We start from the raw sequence: 21,794 nt of genomic DNA on the forward strand, positions 1-21,794 counted from the left end.
ATGACCTGCTCTGCTCGAGCTCCCCTGTCACATGCTGACACCTGCTTGGGAGAGCTCGTGCACCTTGTGGGGGTGTGGCACTGTTAAGAAGCCCAAAGATAGGTGAGGGCATCCTTCTGAGTTGGCTTTTTACAATGGACTGAGTCTGAGTTTTTCTTTTCATTTGCAGTTGCTGCTTCCACATCTGCGGGCCCTGGAATGAACTTGTCTCACTCTGCCTCGTCCCTTAGTCTGCAGCAGGCCTTTTCTGAACTTAGACACGCTCGGATGGCAGAAGGGCCGAGCACGGCTCCTCCCCACTTTGGTCAGACAGGCCCCGTGTTTCCAGCAGTGCCTCCCCCACTGAGCAGCGCCCCTGGAGCCCCGGCCGCAGCAGCCGCAGCCTCAATGTCAGCCCCTGCCCCGAGCCACCCTCTTAGTGACGTGGCCACGTCGGTCATTCAGGCTGAGGTGACAGTGGCCCCTGGAACAGGTGTCATGCTTCCCAGTGGTCTCCCTGTACCCCCTGCATCTGAGTCCCTGGCACCTTCCAGCGTGGCCCCCAGCATCACCATCCCTGCAGTTCTCTCGGCACTGCCGGTGCCCCAGGCAGCGCAGGCTCCCACCCCCGGCGGCGGGGCCTCCAGTGCAGGCACTTTCCCCGCTGCACCCGTATCCCTGGCACCAGCCTCTGCTGCTCAGCTTCCACCTGTGCCGTCTCAGCCCGCAGCAGGCAACTCGGCCGGGGCGGCCACGCTGACAGCCGTGCCCGCTGCCGCTCTGGGCCCCAGCCTCGTGGCACCGCCGTCCCTTGCTCTCAGCAGCAGCACCTCCGCCCCGGCTCTGGCGGAAACAGTGGTGGTCAGCGCCCACGCCCTGGATAAGACGGCTCACAGCAGCACCACTGGACTGGCTCTGCCCCTTCCCGCCACCTCGTCCTCCCCTGCCCCCGGAGCAGGAGTGTCCGGCGCTGTTTCTCAGCCTGCCGCTGCGGCTCACCCTTTGGCTCTCCCCTCAGTCATAGCCTCTCCTCCCGTACTCTCCCAGGCAGGGCCCGTGTCAACACCCCTGCTGCCCCAGGCACCCGGCATTCCACCCCTGGCACAGCCTGCTGTCAGCGTGCCTGCCGTGCAGCAGACCCTGGTTCATAGTCAGCCTCAGCCCGCTCCGCTCCCCAACCAGCCCCACACTCACTGTGCTGAGATAGACACCGACACTCAACCCAAAGCTCCCGGGATCGACGATATCAAGACTTTGGAGGAAAAGCTGCGATCTCTCTTCAGTGAGCATGGCTCATCTGGAGCCCAACATGCCCCCGTCTCGCTGGAGACCTCGCTCGCTGTGGAGACCGCGGTCACAGCAGGCCTCCCGACCGCTGCTGTTGCATCAAGCAAGCCTCTGACTTCCTCTGCCAGTACTTGCTTGCCGCCGGCCAGTCTGCCCTTAGGAGCAGCTGGCTTATCAGTTATACCAACGGTCACTCCTGGGCAAGTTTCCACCCCAGTCAGCTCTGCGCCAGGAGTGAAACTGGAAACTCCTCCAGCAAAGCCACCTTTAACTAAGCCTCCAGTAAGAGTCTTATTTTGAGATAGTTTGGAAAATATTGCTCTTCCCTACCCCCACCCCAAAGTACACTTTTTCAGTTCAGCCTTGCAGTATAGTTATAATGATGCTTGGCTTCCTTATAGTAGATACTTATTAAATTAATTGAAGGTAATTTTAGAATATATGTTCCTTGAACTTGAGATTTTTCTCTTTTGAAATGTGGCAGGATTTGGGGTTAACTGTAAGATTTTCTAAGAATGTATAGTAGGTAAAATACAGTCATTGTTTCTAAATCGGTACAGACTGATACTGAAGAAACCCATAAACCACAGGGCATGGGATGCTCCTGCTGGCAGCTGCACCTGGTGACAGCAGTTCACAGTCTTTGTTTCCATGAGAATGAAGCAGGTTTTCTGCTTTGCTCAGATTCCATAGACACACAATTTGGAGTTTATAAAAAGTTGGAAGTTGGTGGTAAATTTGATGGAAGGAGAAGTGAATCTAATGTGAAGGATACGATTACTAGAATGTGTTTGCTGGTTCTGCTGTGGTGCCTTCCTCTTATTCTGCCATCTCCAGTCTCTGCTCTTCTCCAACAAGGCTGTGTTTCTCCTGTTGTATGCCTCCCCCTCTTTCTGCCTTGCCTTCCGTGTGAGATCTCTTGTACCGTGGGGTTGTACAGCGGCTTCACTCAGACAGCATACAGATGACTTGATAGCATTAGATTTCTGTTGCCTTTTGCTGTCAGACCTGCCCCATGGTTATTTCTGAACTGTGCTGTGCCCTCAGACACCCTGATGACACTGTGCCAGACAGGCTTGTGAGGGCCTGGCCTGTGCCTCGTGTCCAACAACCTTCATCCGCTCTGCTTTCCCTCAGGAACAGCCTTTTACTAAGTTCTGTTCGTTGTGTTGGTATATCATGGTAACCCCTCTAAGAGTGCCGCGGTTATAATGTCCTTTATTTATGATAGATACCAGATTGTGACCCAGGCAACAAACTTCCCTTAACCAATGCGTCCTGTTCCTATGCTTCTGCCTTTGAATTAGTTGGTTTGCTCTCTGTATGCTGTCTCTGCTCAGCATCTCACGGACTTGAATTTGCCTTCATTGTCTGTAGGTGCTGCCCGTGGGCACTGAACCTCCAGCTGGTACTCCACCCAGCGAGCAGCTGCCACCTTTTCCGGGACCTTCAGTAACTCAGGTGCCCTTCAACTTGGCAGATTTCTGTTTGTGCATCTCCTTTCTTTCTCAAAGCTTATTGTGGTTCTCCACTGCGTGAACTTGCCTCTGGCTCCCGTTTGGTTTTGACTTAGTAACAACTTGCTTTTAAAACACCGTAGCTGACAATATAGGTCCTACTTAAAGTCAGAAGTAAATCATCTAGAAATCATTTGATGTTAATATTTTTTCATATCTTATGGAAAAAAAAATAGTAAACGTGACATTCATACTTCTGTAGAATACTGAAAAGATTTACACCATTGGCAAGTGAAAAATTTTTATGTAATCAAAATTAATGGTGAAATTTCCTAAGAAAAGGGTGCCACCCTGGTAACTGATAATGGCCTGTTTTTTCTTGAATTTTGACATTTCTCTCAGTGTCCTCTTCATGAAGTAATTGGGTATGAGAGGGTCACAGTTATGAAAAACAGATACTAATCTTAAAATCCAAAACCCAACAGAGCTCAGCTAACACAAGATTGCTCAGAGACAAGTGAGACCAGTGACGTAACAATGAGATCCCATCTCATACCCGTTCTGCTCACTTGGGGTCAGAATCACCTGCAGTCTGTGAATTAATATGGCTTTTCCCAATCTACCCCCAACCCCACACATGAGTCAAATTCCTATAAATAAAGTACTTGGCATGATCCCATTATAACTATGTAAGAGCTTGTGACACGGGACAAGTTAGTAAACAGCGAAACTAAATTAGGGACTGACTTTAGAATAAGATGTAAGAAAAAATATGATAAATTGCTAACTTGAAGTCCGAGTTTATCCTTACTTCTTTAATCCCAGATACACAGTAAAACAATTTAAGCAACTTGCTAAATAAGTAATCACTCTGATAGAGAACCCACTCCATCAGCTGCTAAACTTTGAAAAAGAATGTGAAAGTCTTGAACCTGTTATCTCATTAAAAACATGTATTCCAGTTCCTCAGAAGGCCCAAAATGTGAAATGAGAAACAGCAAATTAGACCTATGGGAGTGAGGCTAAGGGGACGAAGGCTAGAGAGGCGCATGGTTGATGGAAGCCGAGGCAGTGACAGTGTGCTGCTGCCTCCTGTTATTCACAAGGACAGGTCCTCAGGGAGATGGACCAAACTGAAGAAGAAAATAGGGAACCATATGGCTAATCTGCCCGTCAATCTTGATACATGTTTTAGAATATATTTTTATGGAGAGGACAGATATAAGAAAGAAGACCTCAAAACTGTAAAAATATAAATGTAAATGGGTTTTTGTGTGGCTTGAGAACTTGATGATACTGTTTTGAGAGCTTGGTTAATCATTCAAGCAGGAAAGCTAAGGTGAGTGTAGATTATTGGGCTCAGTACTGAGTGAGCAGAGAAAGTCACGTGTGTGGTCTGAGCAGGAAGCAGTGTGTCCCGTGTGTGTTAGCACTGGCCGTGCCCAAGAGGATGCTCACCATGCTGTGTCCTTCAGCCCCCACAGCCCCTGGGAGACCTGGACGCTCAGCTGAGAAGAACCCTCAGTCCCGAGACTGGTGTGCTGATGTCTGCCGTTGGTGTGAGTTCTGACAAGCTTGATAAAATCTCCCCATAACCCTCATGTCTTAACATTTCTGGGATGTAAGCTGTGACCTTGACCACTTTGAATACCTTTAGCACCAAAGCAGAATCTTTGCTTTTGTTCCAGTCAACAGAAATGAGATTAATGAAGGAGTAACACTGACCTAGCAGCGTAACCAAGCAAGACATTAGTTTTGATTTTCTTATCTTCCCTGTAGTTAGAGCTCTCCCACAGACCAGCCCTGTGGATGCTGTGTTTATGCCTGGCAGGAGGCCACACTTTTAAGTTTGAAGTCTTAACGTCTTCCTTTTAGGCTTGTAACAAAATAATGTTCTGATTCAGATTACCTTTCTGTGAATATCCATGTTTAAGCATTCCATGAGAAAAATTAGGAAAGCAATTTGGAAAGGTGAAGACTCAAAATCTCTTTAAAAAATCTCTAAAACATCTGTCTGTCTTTATATCAGACTAGTTTTTAGGTTATTAAAGAAAAATTGCCTTAGATAAAAGTGTTTCTTTACATATCCTGTCTGCTCTTTCTGACCAGCGGAAAGGCAGCAGGGAAAAGACCCTCTTACCAAGCCTCTGACACTAAAGCTATCGTGGTGTCTGTGTGTGTCTTGCAGCCCGTGTCTGTGGTGGCTCCAGCAGCAGTTGTGGAGACAGGAACCCAGCTTCCGAAGGATGGTGAGAGCACCCTTCTTCCTCCCTGTTCCCATGCCAGGCCTTCCGATAGTTGATGGTGGGAGGTACACGTTCTTGAGAGTTTGCAGGTGTGCTTGAGCCTGTCAGAGGACATTCTTATGTATTTCCTGATTGACAAGAACCGATACTAACATCTAGAGCAATAGTGTCAGTAGGGTCATGAGGTTTTTACTTCTTTTTGAGCAGTGGCTTGCCAGGGGGTAATGATAGTTTCTTAGCATAAGACTCTTTGTTTTTAGCTAGGCCAGATCCTTGCTAAAACATGACAAAGAAATTCAAGCATATTTATAAAAGTTAATTTATTCGCAGCCTCTTGGCTTTTGAGATGTATAGAAATATAGAAGCTTAAACAGCATGGATGGTGAAAATGCACATGTAAGAGTTCAGATTCTCAGTTTTAAACATTATTTTTATCTATTTCTGAATTGTTTAGAATTGGCATGTCCATAAAATAATCTTGTTTTAAAAAGGTACATTTCCAAAAAACTTTAGCTCTGTAAAAATTAAGCATATCAACAGCTTAAATGTTTTATTAGAACTTTTATCATGATGTTAGTTGTAAGTTCATATCAGCTATTGTTGCTGTAAAGTTGTTGTAAATCTCTCTTCACCATCAGTCCCACAGAACATGGGAAATTTAACACTTTTTTTTGCTGCCTTTTCCAAATAACCATCCTCCTCAACACCACCTGACATAAGTGTAATTCCCCGTATAACTATTAGTAAGATTACCTGAATGCTCTTACTACTTCCTGTCTTCCTTAAAGGTGCTAACTTTCACTTAAGACCTTTCTAAATTAAATTATTTTCAAGACAGTCACACTATGAATTGGCTCTTATTTTAAAAGAAGTGACTTGAAAATGAGTGGAATAGACTAAGAAGTGACTTGAAAATGAGTGGAATAGACTAGAAAGTCTAGAAATGGACAAACTAAAAGGGAATGTAGAATATGAAAAAGGTAGCCTTTCAAATCGATGAAACGAGATGGGGTATTTCAGTAAGTGGTTTGGACAACTGGACAGCCATCTGGGAGAAAGTAAAGATGTATCACTAGCCTAGGCCAAAATAAATTCAAAGTGGATCTTTATTTTTTTCAACTATCTAGAGCAGAGTTGACAAACTTGTTCTGTAAGAGGCCAGAGAGGAGATATTTCAGGTGTTGCTGGCCATACAGTCTCTGTCACAACTACTCAAATATCTAACCTATTGTAGCCCCAAAGAAATAATAGATAATAAATGAATGAGCTATGTTCCAATAAAATTTATTTATAAAAACAATCTGTGGACTAGATTTGGTTCACAGATCATAGTTTGTTACTCCCTGATACAGAGAAAGATGTTATTATTATGTTTAATACCCAACCCAGAAGCATTTATAGATTTTCAATTTCTGCATGGGGGGAAAAGGACTGTTATGTCCAAAGATAAAGATAAATGAAAACCTGGGAAATGTGTGTGTTGTGGATGCCTGTCACAAAAAGGACTTAGTTTTGCCAGGATAAAGAATTTCTGTAAATTTGGCATAGAACAAAATTTTAAAAAAGATAAAGGGGGGAAAAAAACATAGACATGAAAATATTTGACTTCCTTCATGAAACAGAACAGTAGAATAAAACTACAAGTCATCATATTTTTCCCCTGTCTTTAGTAAATTCAGAAGTTAATAACCACTGGTGACTTGGTATATATATAGCCTTTTTGGAGATCGGTTTATGTCTGTCAGAGTTTTAAATGGCAGAGATTCAGTATGCCCATTCTTAATATACTCCATGGATTTTTAATATAAGAATATACACATTAGAGCAGTTGCTGCTACAAAAGTCTGCTACAGCTAGTTCCCATTTAAAATGGGTCTTTAGTGTCCTCAACAGACTCTCATGGTTTGCTTCATTTATTTACATCTTTAAGTTACAGAACAGAGCTATAGTGTCCCTGCCTGTCAGCCTTAGTATCTCTTCTTGTGTGAGTTAAGCCGGGAAGCCGCGTTGCTGCTGTGTGGCTTTTATTCCTCCACATGGTGCGCTGTCCTGTGTGTGGTCAGAGGGTTACACAGAAGGTGTCTGGTAGGAAGGCGGGCAGTAACCGTTTCCCCTTGTCAGGCACAGTGAGGGGGGACGGATACAAGGAAGTGTTCCTCTCCTCTAATGAGTTTTTTCTTGGAATGCACAGTTTCTATTTGCTGTGTTTCTGGCTAGGGAAAGGAAGCTGCTAAAAAGATGCTGACATTCGTTCCTTTCCTCCTCCGTGTAGTTGTTTCAGTCTCTCAAGTCACAGAAGCTCCTGTCCTTGCACCCACTTCCACAGCTGGTGTTCTGAAGATGGGGCGATTTCAGGTGAGACTCTCGCTTTTAGAGGGTAGTGTGTGTGTAATGAAAAAAGGATCCCCAGTACAGGGGGGTAGTGGTGTATATATGATAAAAAAGGAATTTCCCATTTCGGGGTGGGAGTGTGTATATAAGAAACGCATCTGTGTTTGGGAACCGAATTGCCATCAATGACATGTCTTTTTTATAGGGAGCACTTAAGAGCTGTTTATCATTTTCCTCTCTTAAAATAATACGTGCTGATTAAGGAAAATGAAGAATAATTAGAGTGGTAGAGAAACAGTAGTAGGCAGTTGTATCCCTGCCTATCCTCTTTTCCTTCTGCTCTGTGCATGTGTGGACCTGACGGTGACCCTGCTTCTTTTCTGATGGCTCTCTGTAGCTTTTCCCATTTAGGGCTAGGGTTATCTAGCCATTCTCCTATTGTCAGTCATTAGGCTGTTTCTAATTTTTTAATAAGTAACAGTAAACATCTTTGTATAAAATCTTTGTATAAAAACAGTTTTCATGTTTAGGATAACTTTCTTAAGTTTGATTTCCATAGTGAAAATACTGAGTCAGCATCAAATGACACCGTGTAATTATATTTTCCCAGTTGGGAAACAAATGAATATTTTCTGGGTTAGTGATAGGAAACAGTGCAGGCTTTAAAGATCTTTTTCTGTTTTCTTAGCTACTTTCTAATTATTCTCAGGATAGCACTTGAAGCTGGGAGTATTGGGTCATGTTCTTCTCATTTGTAAAGTGTTCTCAGAGTTTGTGGTTGCCCTGAGTTTGTATTTATAATACATTGTCGAACTAGCACAGGAATATGGATCCTTCCTTTAGCACTAACAAGTTGTGTTGTTTCTTGAAGCTTAGCTGGCCTTTAACATTTATTGGATTTAATCTTTGTAGTTTTAATCTCACTTTGGTCTATTTATGTCAGGTTTCCGTTGCAATGGATGATCCCCAGAAAGAGGGTAAAAGTAAGTCAGAGGACGTCAAGTCTGTCCACTTCGAATCCAGCACGTCAGAGTCCTCAGTTCTGTCAAGCAGCAGCCCCGAGAGCACCGTGGTGAAGGCAGAGCCCAATGGACTGGCCATCCGGGGCGCCTCTGCAGATGTGCTGGACAGCGCCCGCCCGCCGCCCACCTCAGAAGCTGGGCAGCCTAGCAGGGTTGGCCGCTTCCAGGTGACCACCACAGCGAGCAGAGTGGGCCGCTTCTCTGTGTCCAGAACCGAAGACAAGATGGCTGAGGTGAAGGGAGAGGAGCCAGTGGCCTCTCCTCCTTTCGTGGACTCGGAACACGACCTTCCTCCCACCGTGACACCAAAGAAAGAGAAACCCGAACTGTCGGAGCCTTCGCATCTGAACGGGCCGTCTTCTGACCTAGAGGCTGCCTTCCTCAGCCGGGATGCGGATGCCGGCTCAGGGAGCCCACACTCCCCTCCACAGCTGAGCTCCAAGAGCCTTCCTGCCCAGAGCCTCAGTCAGAGCCTCAGCAATTCCTTCAACTCCTCCTACATGAGCAGCGACAATGAGTCAGACATTGAAGACGAGGACTTAAAGTTAGAGCTTCGCCGACTACGGGAAAAGTGAGTGTGTTTCTCCTATGAGGGTGGAGACAGAGCTGTGTGAGGACCCAGCTCCTGGTGCTGGAGAGGTGACGCAGGAGCGGGGCCTCTGGATGTAGTTCTCGGGAGGACTTGGAGCATCCCTTGTTACAGAACTGCCTCAGCACCTGTGCATGACTGCTACCGTGTGGTTTTTAACAATAGCACTTTATTATTATTATAAGATTATTAACCTAATCTTAACCATTTCCTGGCCTACTGAATGAATCTGGTAATGGCACTGGGGTGTAGATTACCTTAGCAGGTTTTCTTGGTCACAGTTGAAAAACTGGATTTGAGTTGCCAATTTAGTATCCCTATATAGAGCCTCAAAGTCACGAAATTCTTCTGGAACATCATCATCCATTTGTGGTTGGCTAGGAGCTTGTTGGAATTTGGCTTGGGTGATGGAGGCCACCAAGAAGAGCTGAAAAACTAGAATCGCAAGCTAGTAGAAATTAGATTAAGTGCATTTGAGGGACAGATTCATTAGTAAGTAAAAATGTGGGTAAAGGTGAAATAATGTTAATTTTTGTTGGAACAGAGTTGGTTATTCTATTTTTAAATTGTTTGGTTATCTTTTGTAGACATCTTAAAGAGATTCAGGACCTGCAGAGTCGCCAGAAGCATGAAATTGAGTCTTTATACACCAAACTGGGCAAGGTTCCTCCCGCTGTCATCATTCCCCCAGCAGCCCCCCTTGCAGGGAGAAGAAGGCGACCTACCAAAAGCAAAGGGAGCAAGTCCAGTCGCAGCAGCTCTTTGGGAAATAAAAGCCCTGGACCAGGTCAGCCGTGGACATCCTGTCTTCTGTTTCTGTCTCCATCTATGTATACAATCTTTTGAATATTGGCTACTTAAGTTGAATTAGTTGTGAAGGAGATTGACTCTCCCGTGCTCTCACTTCCTTGCTCTGCTCCCCATATTTAATTGTAGCACCTCTTTTTGAGTCTGGGAGACAGGGTAGTGCTGTGGCCTTCTCCTGGGCTGTCCACACCTCTGTCTTGTGGTTTCCTTCACGTGTAGTTGTTCTTGACTCACAGAACTCACTTGTCCCCAAACTCCTAGGCGGCCGGAAGAAAATACGCTGTTCTCTGTTTAGTAAAGTCCAGGTCAGTTCTCTTTTTAATGAGTGGAGTGGTCATAATCACAGTTGGGATGAATGTAAATTTCATATAGGTGTTTGGGTATGTCATGTGATAATGTCCTTGATTAAAGTTGTGTTTTATTTAGCTATATTGGAATAAAGAACATGCTAGTATTTATAGTTAAAAAATAGTTAAATCATAATTTCTTGAATTGTGATTTGCCTATTTTTTTAATTATGTAGAGAGTTTTTACCCTTCGGTGAAGTTAATGGTAATGTTAGATAACAGTTGTAAGTAAAAGCAGCTGGAACACACTTTGACTTCACACTGGCTCTTCAGTTCTCATGGAACTGTATTGGAAAGCACTTGCAGGCTTAACAGTTCCCCATTCTCGGCAAGTTTTCAGGGGCCCAAACCTTTTCTCTGGGATGTTAGAGCCAGTTCATTATGAGATGTGAGATCATAAGTCACAGCAGCTAATTTAGATTCTGATCTCAATTTCAACCTTCTTTTGGAGTGCACTTCCTTCTGTTTTACTAGTTACTCTAAGGAATAGCCAGATGTCCACACTTTAGGACGTCTGGCTAATGAGTGAAAGCCACTTATCAAAAATAACTCTAAATATGCATTACTCTACAATCCCTGTATCATTTCTGACACCTCTTTGTACTTGTTGACACATGTACCAGAAAGACTAAGGAGAAGCTGTCTCTGGACCAGTCTCAGCTATAAGAGGGTAAAGGCAGGGCTGAGGCTGCACAGGGGAGTTCTCATGTCTCGTACATGTGCTGTCATCTTACCCAACTTGGACTCCTGAGTCCCCCAGGTTATCTGCAGCTCAGCAGCTTCAGGGATGGGGCCCTGCAGCCCTGTTGCCTCTCCTCCATCTCTTACTTCCCGTCCCGTCCGGAGGCCTTTGCCCTTTGGTCTATAGCTTTTGACCCATTATCACTCCCTCAGTGGGACAAGCAGTGGACAGTAGTTGTCCCGTGCAGGGGGACAGCGGTGCACCTCCCTCACACCACTGTGTCTTCTGACAGGTACCCTGTCTGGTCAGAGTGCAGCTTCAGTCTTGCATCCTCAGCAGACCCTCCCTGCTCCTGGCAGCGTGCCGGAGACAGGGCCCAACCAGCTGTTACAGCCCGTGAAGCCATCTCCTTCCAGTGACAACCTGTATTCGGCATTCACCAGTGATGGTGCCATTTCAGTACCAAGCCTTTCTGCTCCAGGTCAAGGTGAGAGCCACGAGCAGCCACCATCCTCCAAGAGCCTTGAAATGGAGACAGAGCCACATGCAGGACAGAAGCCTGTAACAGGCGGGTGGCTTGGGGGAGCAGCGGACCTGGTACCAGCCGCCTGCTGCCCAGACGGTTCTTTGGGCTGTCAGGGGGGTGGGTGGCAACCCGCTTGAGTGAGATCACTGCTTCCTTCTGGTGGAAGTAGGTTTTCTTCAAGGGATTATAGCAGAAAGTGCCTCTGTGACGCCTCAGTGCAGTGCAGGACTCCTTTGGGATTTGGAACTTATGATTTAATACTGGACTAGGGTTTCCTGCAACCAGATTCTTAGGTGTTTTAGCCCTTGCTGAAAGTTAATGCATTTGTTCAGTCAGTGTAGACTTTAGTAATTTCCAAGTGTGACAGAGACATACTAAAGTGAATAGCCCTAAAATTCAAGTTACTGCCTTTAACCTGCTTCCCAAGTGTAGGTTGTTTAATAAACCGAGATTTAATAAAATGATTACTCAGAACACTCCTGTAGAGGAAAGACCTTTTAGTAACATTAGACAGAACTTAAAAGGTGTTGGGCATCTGGGTGGAAGAGAATGAAGGGGACCAAATGGCAGACGGAGGTGCTTTTGCCGCAGCTTTGCGGAGGTTAGAGGTCAGCCTGTCTCGCAGGACGCGCGTGCTGGTGGGTGGTGCAGTCTGGGCCGGGGGTACAGGCCTGACCCCTGCCGCTGCGTGCAGGCCTGTCCTGCAGGCTCATCCCTCTGTGTGCCGTCCTAGCACATCCGGCTCTCAGCTCGGGTTCTAACGTCTCGTAGCTGTGTTCTGTCTCTTCTCTCCCTGTTCTCCCCGTTCTTCCCCTCTCACAGGCTGTGCCAAGTTTAACTGTGCGTCCGAGCAGGTGACGTTCAAAGCTGGCGGCAGGAGGACGCGATTTCTGAGTACGCCCTGCTTGGCTCTTTGTGTGTAACACCTTTACTCCTTCCTCGTCCTTGTGTCTGCGCTGGGTCTGTTTCACGCACTCCATTTTCATCTGTGTCTGTGCGTCATCTCCGCAGTGGCTTGGCTGAACTAGTATCGCCCTCGGAAGTTTGGGCCTCTGTTAATTACGATAAAAGATGGAGAACTGATCACAGGTTTCTATAAACGTCAAAATGAATTTTCTGATAGAACTGCCTCTTCCTCAGCCTGTGCCAGAGGGCAGCCTGGTGTCCAGGGCAAGGGAGTGCTGGGTCACTCAGCATAGTGATGTCCGCGCACCCACCCACGCATAGTGCTGCCCCTTGATCTGGCGTTAGAAGTCACAGAAAGTTTCCTGATCACTGGTGCAGGGAAAACTGAAACCCTGTTTTTGTATTATTTTTCAGAGTAGATTGAAAGTTTTTCTTTTTTTTGTAATGTCAGTTAAGCATAACCATCTTATCAATTGTAAAGATGCTGGAATCTCTTCACTGGATGCTTTCACCACAACTGCCCTCTGATTCCATAAAGTCAGTATTTCAAAGAGGGTTTCAGTGCAGTTCGTCTTATAAATTATGCTCATTAAGACCGAGGGCCAGCACCTGCAAGCGAAGATGGGCTTTTTAACAAAATTGCTGGGACTTCTCAGCTTTCTTCCCCAAAACAAGGCATCTGCCTCTCCAGCCCACCTACCTGTGTGAGGAGTGAGGGCGGTCCTGCACAGACCCGGTGAGATCACAGGCGCAAGACAGGAGCCCAGGGAAGCACACATCATTGCTCTCTGATGAGCCTGGCATGTTCTGGTAGTTGATAAATGTATGTTGAAATGAGAATTTTAAAAACAAAACTGAGGTTTAAATAGAAAACCTTCATTCGAGCTGAAAGATCTTCTCTGTTAAGGCCTCAAACTTCTGATGTGGTTGTTGACATACTTTTTAAGTGCATGTGCTCTGGACTGTCGTCGTTTCTTGAGTGTGGTTCAGAGGTCCTTGGGCCTCATGCAACACTAGTCCAGGACTGTGTGGCCAAGAGGGAGGTAGAAGGCCTGCCCCTCTTGGTAGGTCAACAGCTTTCCTGGCAAGGCTGAGTGGGTGAGTGAAAGTCGCTCAGTGATGTCCAGCTATTTGTGACCCCATGGATCACACAAAGTCCATGGAATTCTCCAGCCAGAATACTCGAGTGGGTAGCCTTTCCCTTCTCCAGGGGATCTTCCCAACCCAGGGATCGAACCCAGATCTCCCGCATTGCAGGCGGATTCTTTACCAGCTGAGCCACAAGGGAAGCCCAAGAATACTGGAGTGGGTAGCCTGTCCCTTCTCCAGGGGTGTCTTCTGGACCCAGGAATTGAACCGGGGTCTCCTGCATTGCAGGCAGATTGTTTACCAACTGGCAAGGCTAGGTTGAACCAAGAATGTTATTTCCTCGACACTTAAGCATTTAAGTCCTGTGTCCAGTTAGAAAGATGACTGAAGAGACAGTAATAGCAGGAGACAAGTGTTTGGAGGTGTCAGCCCTGTGTTATGTAGCCTGTAGTGTCTCGGGGAAGGAAGAGCACCAGGGCATTTTTGTGAGGGATGTGTCATGTGATAGGGACCTCTTCTGTTAGCTCAGAACATTCTCGTCACACTCCGAAAGGTAGGTGGTGTTACAGTGTTGTTCAGATGAAAGTGGTTTGAAGTATTAAATCTGATCGCTCCCTTAGGTCTAACATGAGAGAGAGGCCCTGCCTCCGTTGGAGGCACATCAGCGTTCATCATGGAAGCCTTTGTGAGCAGATGGCAAGATGCAGATTTAAAGCAAACAAACCCAGTGGTTTCGGACTGTCGAGCCCTGGTTCAGTCCCTGTTGGGGAGCTAAAGTCCACAAGCAGTGCAGTGTGGCCAAAAAGAAGAGAAAAAGGCGAAACAGCAAATGTGGACAGCGATCGGGCTCTCGGGCATGGGGTCTTAACTAGTCTGGGGTGCTTTACTCTATGCTCAAAATAGATAATGGTTTGGAAGCACGGCTTGGCTTCATGCTTTATTTTTGTTCAAAAGTTGCTCGTTTTCCACATACTTTTTAAAAAAGATTTTTCTAGGGGGGATGGGGTTAGTATGTATATCTAGGGTTTGGAAATAGTGTGTTAGCCAGTTTAAATGAGAACTGTAACAATGGTACCATCTGTCAGCCTCCTGTGGTAGAATTGCTAATGCATTTAATGCAGTGCGTCTTAACAGCCCAGCAGGAGAAGCAGGAAGGGGCCAGGGCATGGAGAGACTGCCTGGGTACTTGAGGTTCCAGCAGTGAGGCCAGAGCCCCAGAAGCCTGGTGCAGGGTCGCTCCTGCAGACAGAGAGTGGGGTGGGGCCGTGGGCTGGGGAGGGGGCCTTCTGCGCAGCCTGGCGCCTGTGCCAGTCCCCGTCCTCTTCCCTCCTGCTCTCTCCTGCTGGGCCCTGGTGTGCTGTTTGGAGAGTCGATAATTATTTTATACTTCTGTTTCCTTATCTTTAACACACTGCTCTCTCTTTGTGCTTCAGGGAAGATGGTGAAAAAAGTCTGCCCTTGCAACCAGCTCTGTAGTAATTATCCTTTCTTTCTGTTACTTCTGGTCCCTGACTGTGAAGCGTGTCACCCTGAGCTCTTTGCGCCCCGCAGCCTCTCGACTCCCGGACCCCAGCCCTGCACCCTTTTCTGGTGTCGTCTTCAACACGCTCAGTGGTTGCCACTGGCTCTCCTTCCAGATTCTGAGTCCCCTCACAGTCCATGCTCTCGGTGGCAGCCCGCACCCAGCACTGTGACTGCTGTGGGTGGGGGCGCCCACGGGGGTGTATAGGGTGAGTGGGGCTGCCTCGCGCCCCCTGAGGAGTCAGCCAGCTGTGTAGACAGTGTGAATAGTAGCAGCTGCCGCCAAGGGACTCTTCCAGAAAATGGTGCTTGGGAGGCAGCAATAAGCGTGGCTCATAGTGGGCTCTTGTTACTAGGAGGGGGCAGGGGTGGGGGGCAGACTATGGCAGGAGAACATTTTGGTGGGAAAGCATGCACTGCTTTTAGAATTTTCGAGCAGAACTGAGAAGGGTTTAAAGGACAGTGAGTGTCCTCTGAAGGCTGGCCGTGTCTCAGAGACGCCTGCTCTGCCAGTCTCATCACCGCTTTCCTGCTGCCACGGACCACATGCACCTCCATTCTTCTGGGTTTAGTAGCCAAGCCAGCTTTTCCCAGAGTTAATTTCTGCTTGGAAAGGGGTGTGTGTGTGTCATCGTCTCACGGGAAGGCGGTTTTCAGAAACCAGAATGAGAAGGTTGCCTGTGTGGCTGACGCTCCCCCGGTGTCCACCCCGCGCCATGTCGAGGGGCCTCGGCACCCAGCTGAGCCCAGCCTGTGACCAGCAGCGCTCCCCTCCGCGGGCTGCTGACAGCTATGCTCACTTGTGATCCTTTGTGTCGTCCTCATCGTCTCACTCGCCACCAAGCTCACGCCGCCGTGGTCACTCACCCGGGGGGCGGGGGGTGAGGTGGTCCCCATGCATGCGCTGCGACACCCATCCCCACCCCCGTCCCCCGCCTGCGCTGTCTCCCTCCTGCCGTCCCGGAAGCCTGTGTCCTGTGCATCCCACGTTTCCTCCTGGGTTCTGCTCTGTAGGGAACTCAGCCCCCACCCCCTGCCCCCGTGTTGCCTGGGTGCTGAGAAGCACGGGACCTCTGCGCCGGGCAGCCTCACCTCACAACAGCTGTTCCTCCCGCACTTGGGCTTGGGTGCCCGACCCAGGCGGGTGAGCCTCCCCGTCGTGGGGCCTGGGGGTGGGGGCGGAGTTGCTTCTGGCACCGCTGGACTGTGACAGCGGGCAGTGTCTGCGTTTAGACATTCAGCCCTGGCTTTGACTGGGGATCTGAAGTCCTCTTGGCTCACACCTTACAGTGGCCGCTTACAGTTACTCCACAGCACTTGTGAGATCTGGTAAGAAAGTGGGGGTGCGGGGAATACACGAGACCCTGACTCTTCTTTCCCTCTTCCCTCAAACCTGCCTCTCGAATAATCGCCAGTGTGCCCTCCAGCAGAGCCGAAATCAGGCAGGACACAGACTCCTTTCTTCCTCATCAAACCATAGAGTCCCTTCATCACAGCCCCGGAGCCTCCTGCTCCCCGCACCCCCCACCTCCCTGGGTGCACAGAGAGTGCCTGCTCTTTGGGGAGGGGCAGAGTGGGAGAAGCCAGCCACGGTGCAGCTGGGGTCGTCCTCGGGGACGCTGCGGCTTCCTGGAGCCAAGAGGCTCGGGCGCAGCAGAGAGAACCTTCGCGTCCTCGTGCTGCTTCATTCACGGGGAGCTGGGAGAGGTTGAGCCTTCACTCTCCCAAGTTCATGTTTGCGTTCATGTTTATGGGCCCAGGTGAAGAAGCTTTCTGAACAGAGCATGCGTTCTCTCGTCTCCCTCTCTGTGGAAGAATGGCTGAGTGCGTCCCAGACCCCGGCCCCCCACGGCTGGGGAGCCCGGCCTTCCTCGGGCCTGTGCTCACAGTGCTTCGGCTCCCGCGGGGACCCTGCCTGTGCTCGGGGAGCCCTCGTTGCGTGCCCTGTCCTGCAGCGTCCAGAGCAGCCAGGCTTTGCGGCTACAGCACACAGCTCTCCTCAGCGGGTGCTGGGCACAGAGGCCCAGAGCAAGTGTCCGTGCTCCAGGCGCAGCGAGGCCCCCCGCCCTCATCCCTCCCCGGCAGCTCCTGAGGAGAGCCTCCCCCGGCCCTGCTCCGCCGTGGCGTTTGGCTCCTGAGACCCTGAAACCTCCTTTCTGCATGGCTCCCTGGTTCATTCCCCATCCTGGGCTTGCCGTTCATCATCGTGGGAGGTTTCTCCTCTCCCTGAAGTCACCACTCAAGTCCCTGCTAACGGGCGTGCCTTGTTGCTTCTTCTGACCTCAGGGACCAGCAGCACCAACGCCGTCGGGGGAGCCGTGAGCAGCCAGGCCGCCCCGGCTCCGCCTCCTGCCGTGACGTCCAGCAGGAAGGGCACGTTCACGGATGACCTGCACAAGCTGGTGGACAACTGGGCCCGGGACGCCATGAGCCTCTCAGGCAGGCGGGGAAGCAAAGGACACGTGAGCTATGAGGTCAGCGCGCCCGAGTGTCGCTGGGCACACGGGACCCTGCCGTGACCACCTCCAGGGGCTCCTGAGTTCTAGCACTTCCAGTGAGAAAGAAATCAGCCAGGTCCCTTAGTTTCTTTCCCTGGATTCCTTTCTCTGAACTGAGTCAGCCCAGCCTTTCTTCCCCTTTCCTTAACACTCTGAATGGCGTGTGCTCGCGCCGCTCACATGAGGCATGCGACGCCACCCCCTTCCAGTCAGAACAGGTATGTGGTGAGTGTCAGGAGCCAGTGATGGTGACCGAAGGCTGTCTGGGAGTTGTTCCCCCGACTCTGGAAGGTCAGAGCAGCGCAGTCCTAGAACTCTCCCTCGCCCTGTGCCTGTCCCACCCGCACGGCTTCACCGGCCTATTCTCTCCCCAGGGCCCTGGCATGGCAAGGAAGTTCTCCGCGCCCGGTCAGCTGTGCGTCTCCATGACCTCAAACCTGGGCGGCTCTGCCCCCGGCTCTGCAGCGTCAGCTACCTCTCTAGGGCACTTCCCCAAGTCCATGTGCCCCCCTCAGCAGTACGGTTTCCCTGCCCCCCCGTTTGGCACGCAGTGGAGTGGGACAGGTGGCCCGGCACCCCAGCCGCTTAGCCAGTTCCAGCCTGTGGGAACAGCCTCCTTACAGAATTTCAACATCACCAACTTGCAGAAATCCGTCAGCAACCCCCCAGGTTCCAACCTGCGGACCACGTAGGCCCGAGGTGACCCTGGGGCAGGTTTGGGGGCAGGAGATGGAATGTGGGGGGTGGGGGGAATAGCCTGTATGCTAACTACTAGTGCTGCATTTAACTGGTCATTTCTTGCCAGAAAGGAATGTTTTAATCCCGCTTAGAGCCCTTGGAGTGGACTCTCTCCCCTGCCCTCACCGCCGCCTGGAGTGGGAGGAGGAGAGAGGGCAGCTGTCTTGTGTGCTTTGTCGTCGCCCAGACCCAGCAGTGAGCGCTTGGGAAGTCGGGTTGGTCAGAAGGCTCCTAGAGAGCTCTGGAAAAGCAGAGCCGTCTGCATTTTCAGGTGGTGGGGCTCTTCATTTTGGGAGCCACCCCAACCCCTTACTCCCTCAAGAATATAAACCACAAGACAAAAAATTTAAACTATCGGGCTCTCTCCTACCCCGTCGCACCCACTGTTTTTTTCTTTTTCTCCTGTCTCCCCCACCCCCCACCCCAATCCAGCCAATCTTTAGAACCCAGTGAAGACACGGGGGGGGGGGGGGGGGGGGGATGGAGGTTTCAGCCCTTTCTTACAATAGGTCATTAGTGCTTTAAGCAAATGATACTCGCAGCTTTGACTGCAGCGTTAGCAATTAGGAAAAAAATTAAGTTCCCTGCGGACATGTAACTTTGCCATCAGTTTTGATGTGGAAACACTGTGATGTATAAATGTTGTTGGACAACAGTAGTTTAAGAGTAAAATATGAAAGGCTTAAAAAGGCTAGCTCTGTCCTTACTGAGGTTTCACTTTTCCCCTTTGTATCTCCATTGTACTAGATAAATAAATGTGAATGTACACTTGTAAAGTCACTCGACTTGAATCCTTCCGTCCTCCCAGTGCCGCTTGCTGGACGCTTAGTGCCTTGGACTTCTGTCGCTTCTGCCATTGCATCAGCTTCTCGTCAGACCCTGGTCCGCGAGGGCGTGTGGAAGGACAGCATGGGTCCGTGTGACCCAGCAGTGGACTATGTTGTAAGGAAACTGGAAGGGTATTTTTTTTCAAGTCACTTAACAATTTTGTAAGATGAGCAGGATGAGAAGTTAAGTTGACATCAGTGGTTAAAGCAGAAAACTGTTTCAGGACAAGAGAGGAGGGATGCTGTCACCAAATCGGGCAGTTAACAGACTGAGTGTGGTGTGCGATAGGTGCTGAGAGGCTAGAGGCTGGAGAACAGACGTGTTCTGAAGACTTGGTGCTTGGCCAGCGGCTGCCCTAAGCCTTACTTACCTGCGCTGGGCTTGAACACAGAAGATTGAGAAGAAATGGCTGAAGAGAAAGGAAGGGGGTGGGGGCTAGTTTTTAAGTTGGGAGGTGTGATAGTGAAACGTCTCAGATGGAGAAAGTTGCTCTAAGAAAAATTGTTTGGCTTGCTTTCCTCTTGGTGCAAACGTACCGTGTATTTCTCAATGTGGGGTCCTGCAGCTTGTGGCAGGTGGTCCCACATCTGAAATAAGCACTGCAGGAATGGCTGCTTGTTCGTCCTCACTTCTGTATAATGTCCAGAGGGTTGCAGGGTCATAATCTCCTGGCTACCTGTGTTTCTAGAATGACAATGGATACTCTCATATAAAGAGACTCCCCTCAAGTAATAACTGCAACCAGCCAGTATTATTTAGTGCTATGTCTAATTGTGATGGGCAGTTCTCTTTACTTTCAGAAACTTCAGGAAATACTCTCCCAATTGCCTGTTTTGGGGGTCTCTGTTCTCCCAGCAGATGGGGCAAGAAGCCAGGACTCTTAATCTTGGGGTGCTGCTTCTCTTGACTCTCAGCCACCTCAGTGGCCCATCCCAGGAATCTCCCATGACAGGAAGAGCCTGGCTGTCCCGTCCTTCATTGGCCATTTCTTTATTAAGTTAGCAAGGCCCCAAAGATACAAACGAAAGCTGAGGTTTTAGGAAGGTAAGAGATGAGAAGGGCAGGTGCTCCAAGCTTTGCTTTGAAACTTTACTTTTTCTCTGCCTATAATCCTCGGGAAATGGTAAGAGTAAGGACAGAACAAGAAGTGCCGAGGAAATGGGAAATGGACACCTGGACAGAGGAGACAGGACTTTGTACCAAAGGAGGGAGCCAAATGCAGCACAACTGTTTTGTCACTTTGGTTTAATGATTTTGAGGTCTCTTCACGCACATGCAAAGTAAGAACTGGTTTTACTTACTGTTGATTTTTTTCCCCTCCTGTGGATGAAATAACAAGCCTAGAGGAATGAACCAGTGCTACTGAACTGTTTAAATTATTTTCGTGTTAATAGTACACTTTGAGTATCTTTTTCCACATTAAAAAAATCTTTCTGAATTATAAATGTTTTCCTTACATTATTTAACAATGTACACTGTTTAAAAAAAAAATAAACTGAATTCAAACCTTAGGGATTCTTGGCAGCTGTCACTCATATGTTTGGCACTAACTGTGGGTTGCACTTTCTGCTTGTGGGCATGTGATGAAGCCATTCGAATAAACCGAACTTGGTTTTGTTGAGCTGTGGGGATTCATTTTCAGCAGGTGCCTTTTCGTGATCACATTAGCTCTGATATGACTTGTGTGCAATTTATAACTGGATTCCTATCTCCAGAAACTTTTTCAAACAGCAGTTCTGACCCGAACTAAGATGCTGCAGATGAGGAAGATCGTGGTAACGATACCAAAACCAGAAAAAAAAATCTCTGCAGCTCAGGTGAGGGATCGGGGGTGCTGGCGTGGCCAAGGCCATGGCTCCAGCTGCCTCTGGACTGGATATGAGGCCCCTTTGCATCTGAAACAGGTAAATGTAAACAGCTGCTTACACCAGATTTTTGGTTTTCGGCTACATGTGGACACTGTTGACATGACAGTGTAGTTGAATGCACTAGCACTGTATCTTTAAAAAAGAATCTTTAAAATGCTTGACATGGGGTGGCCAGAAACCTTCCGTTTGTTTTTTTTTTTTTTTTTCAATTTGTTTCAATTGTTTTATTAACTGACCAGATTACAAAAATAATCCTGGTAGATACCTTAGTTCATCCTTCTAATAAGCCTGTTGATCTGGTCTTCCCTGTTGCCAGCATCTCCACCTTCTACAAAATGGGTGGTCTTTTTCTTCATTCCACCTCGTGGAGAAGACAATTTAAAGGGCCACAGGAAGTTGTTTGCTTCTTTGAAACGTTTTCCAACAGTATAGATCTCATGAATCAGATCCTCCATGCAGATGATTCCGTATTTCCCAAGAGATCGAGCAATCAATGCGTTGTCTGTCAGGGCAATTCGCTTTTTGTTGATTTTGCCATAACCACGCTTGTAGATCAATTCATTTACAGACTTCAGATTTGGGTACCCCCATGCAATGTATGGCTCCACAATTCTCAACATGTTAATTGATGCCTTGTTGAGCTTCACAAAGGTGCCATTGAAGATCTGCCGGAGGCGAAGGAGCTGCAGCACCTTTCGAACCTTTGGGCTCACACCGTTGATACCTCTGATCCTGATGACAAATGCCAATTTGGGTTCCGCGGGTACATAGAAGTTGCCAGCTTTTCGTGCCATCCTAGCCATTCGAATTTCAGTTCTGTACATCTGCCTGTATTCCTTGTGGTAATGCTTAGCTTTTTCATAAATAAGCTTCCTCCTTGCCTTTCGAAGCATCTTTTGGGCAAATTTCTTTCTCAGGCGTTTGATCTTAAGCTCTGCGAAATTCTTTCGCTTTTTCTTAAGGGTTTCTGGCACAGCAGGAACCTTCTTTTTCTTCTCTTCTGCACCCTCCATGGTTCCAGCCGGGAAAGAGGAAGTCCTTCCGTTTGTTTTTAAAAAACAATGTGAAGTGCA

At 48.4% G+C, this 21,794-nt stretch overlaps 2 protein-coding genes across 8 annotated transcripts in view; one reads left to right on the forward strand and one right to left on the reverse strand.

The window, feature by feature from the left end:
* Positions 1-20,364, forward strand: part of WNK1 (WNK lysine deficient protein kinase 1) — a 127,072-nt gene extending 106,708 nt beyond the window's left edge. For 5 of the 7 annotated variants that reach the window (XM_065942962.1, XM_065942979.1, XM_065942987.1 and 2 more), the window contains 10 exons: positions 170-1,548; positions 2,644-2,727; positions 4,199-4,282; positions 4,912-4,972; positions 7,242-7,324; positions 8,244-8,893; positions 9,499-9,698; positions 11,040-11,234; positions 17,076-17,263; positions 17,662-20,364. In XM_065942962.1, the coding sequence (XP_065799034.1) occupies positions 170-1,548; positions 2,644-2,727; positions 4,199-4,282; positions 4,912-4,972; positions 7,242-7,324; positions 8,244-8,893; positions 9,499-9,698; positions 11,040-11,234; positions 17,076-17,263; positions 17,662-17,979 (3,242 nt within the window). In that variant the 3' untranslated portion in view covers positions 17,980-20,364. Of the gene's footprint in view, positions 1-169; positions 1,549-2,643; positions 2,728-4,198; positions 4,283-4,911; positions 4,973-7,241; positions 7,325-8,243; positions 8,894-9,498; positions 9,699-11,039; positions 11,235-12,095; positions 12,189-14,701; positions 14,744-17,075; positions 17,264-17,661 lie in introns of all 7 variants that reach the window. The other 2 variants (XM_065942954.1, XM_065942971.1) reach the window with 2 other exon arrangements.
* A 542-nt stretch (positions 20,365-20,906) lies between these two features.
* LOC136173420 (large ribosomal subunit protein uL30) lies at positions 20,907-21,767 on the reverse strand. The gene has a single exon (XM_065943047.1). It carries the CDS (start codon positions 21,732-21,734, stop codon positions 20,988-20,990), a length of 747 nt encoding a protein of 248 aa, XP_065799119.1. The 5' UTR covers positions 21,735-21,767; the 3' UTR covers positions 20,907-20,987.
* Positions 21,768-21,794: the final 27 nt, after the last annotated feature.

Source organism: Muntiacus reevesi, chromosome 1 (assembly GCF_963930625.1).
Source record: "Muntiacus reevesi chromosome 1, mMunRee1.1, whole genome shotgun sequence".
In the NCBI taxonomy this organism is placed as follows: Eukaryota; Metazoa; Chordata; class Mammalia; order Artiodactyla; family Cervidae; genus Muntiacus; species Muntiacus reevesi.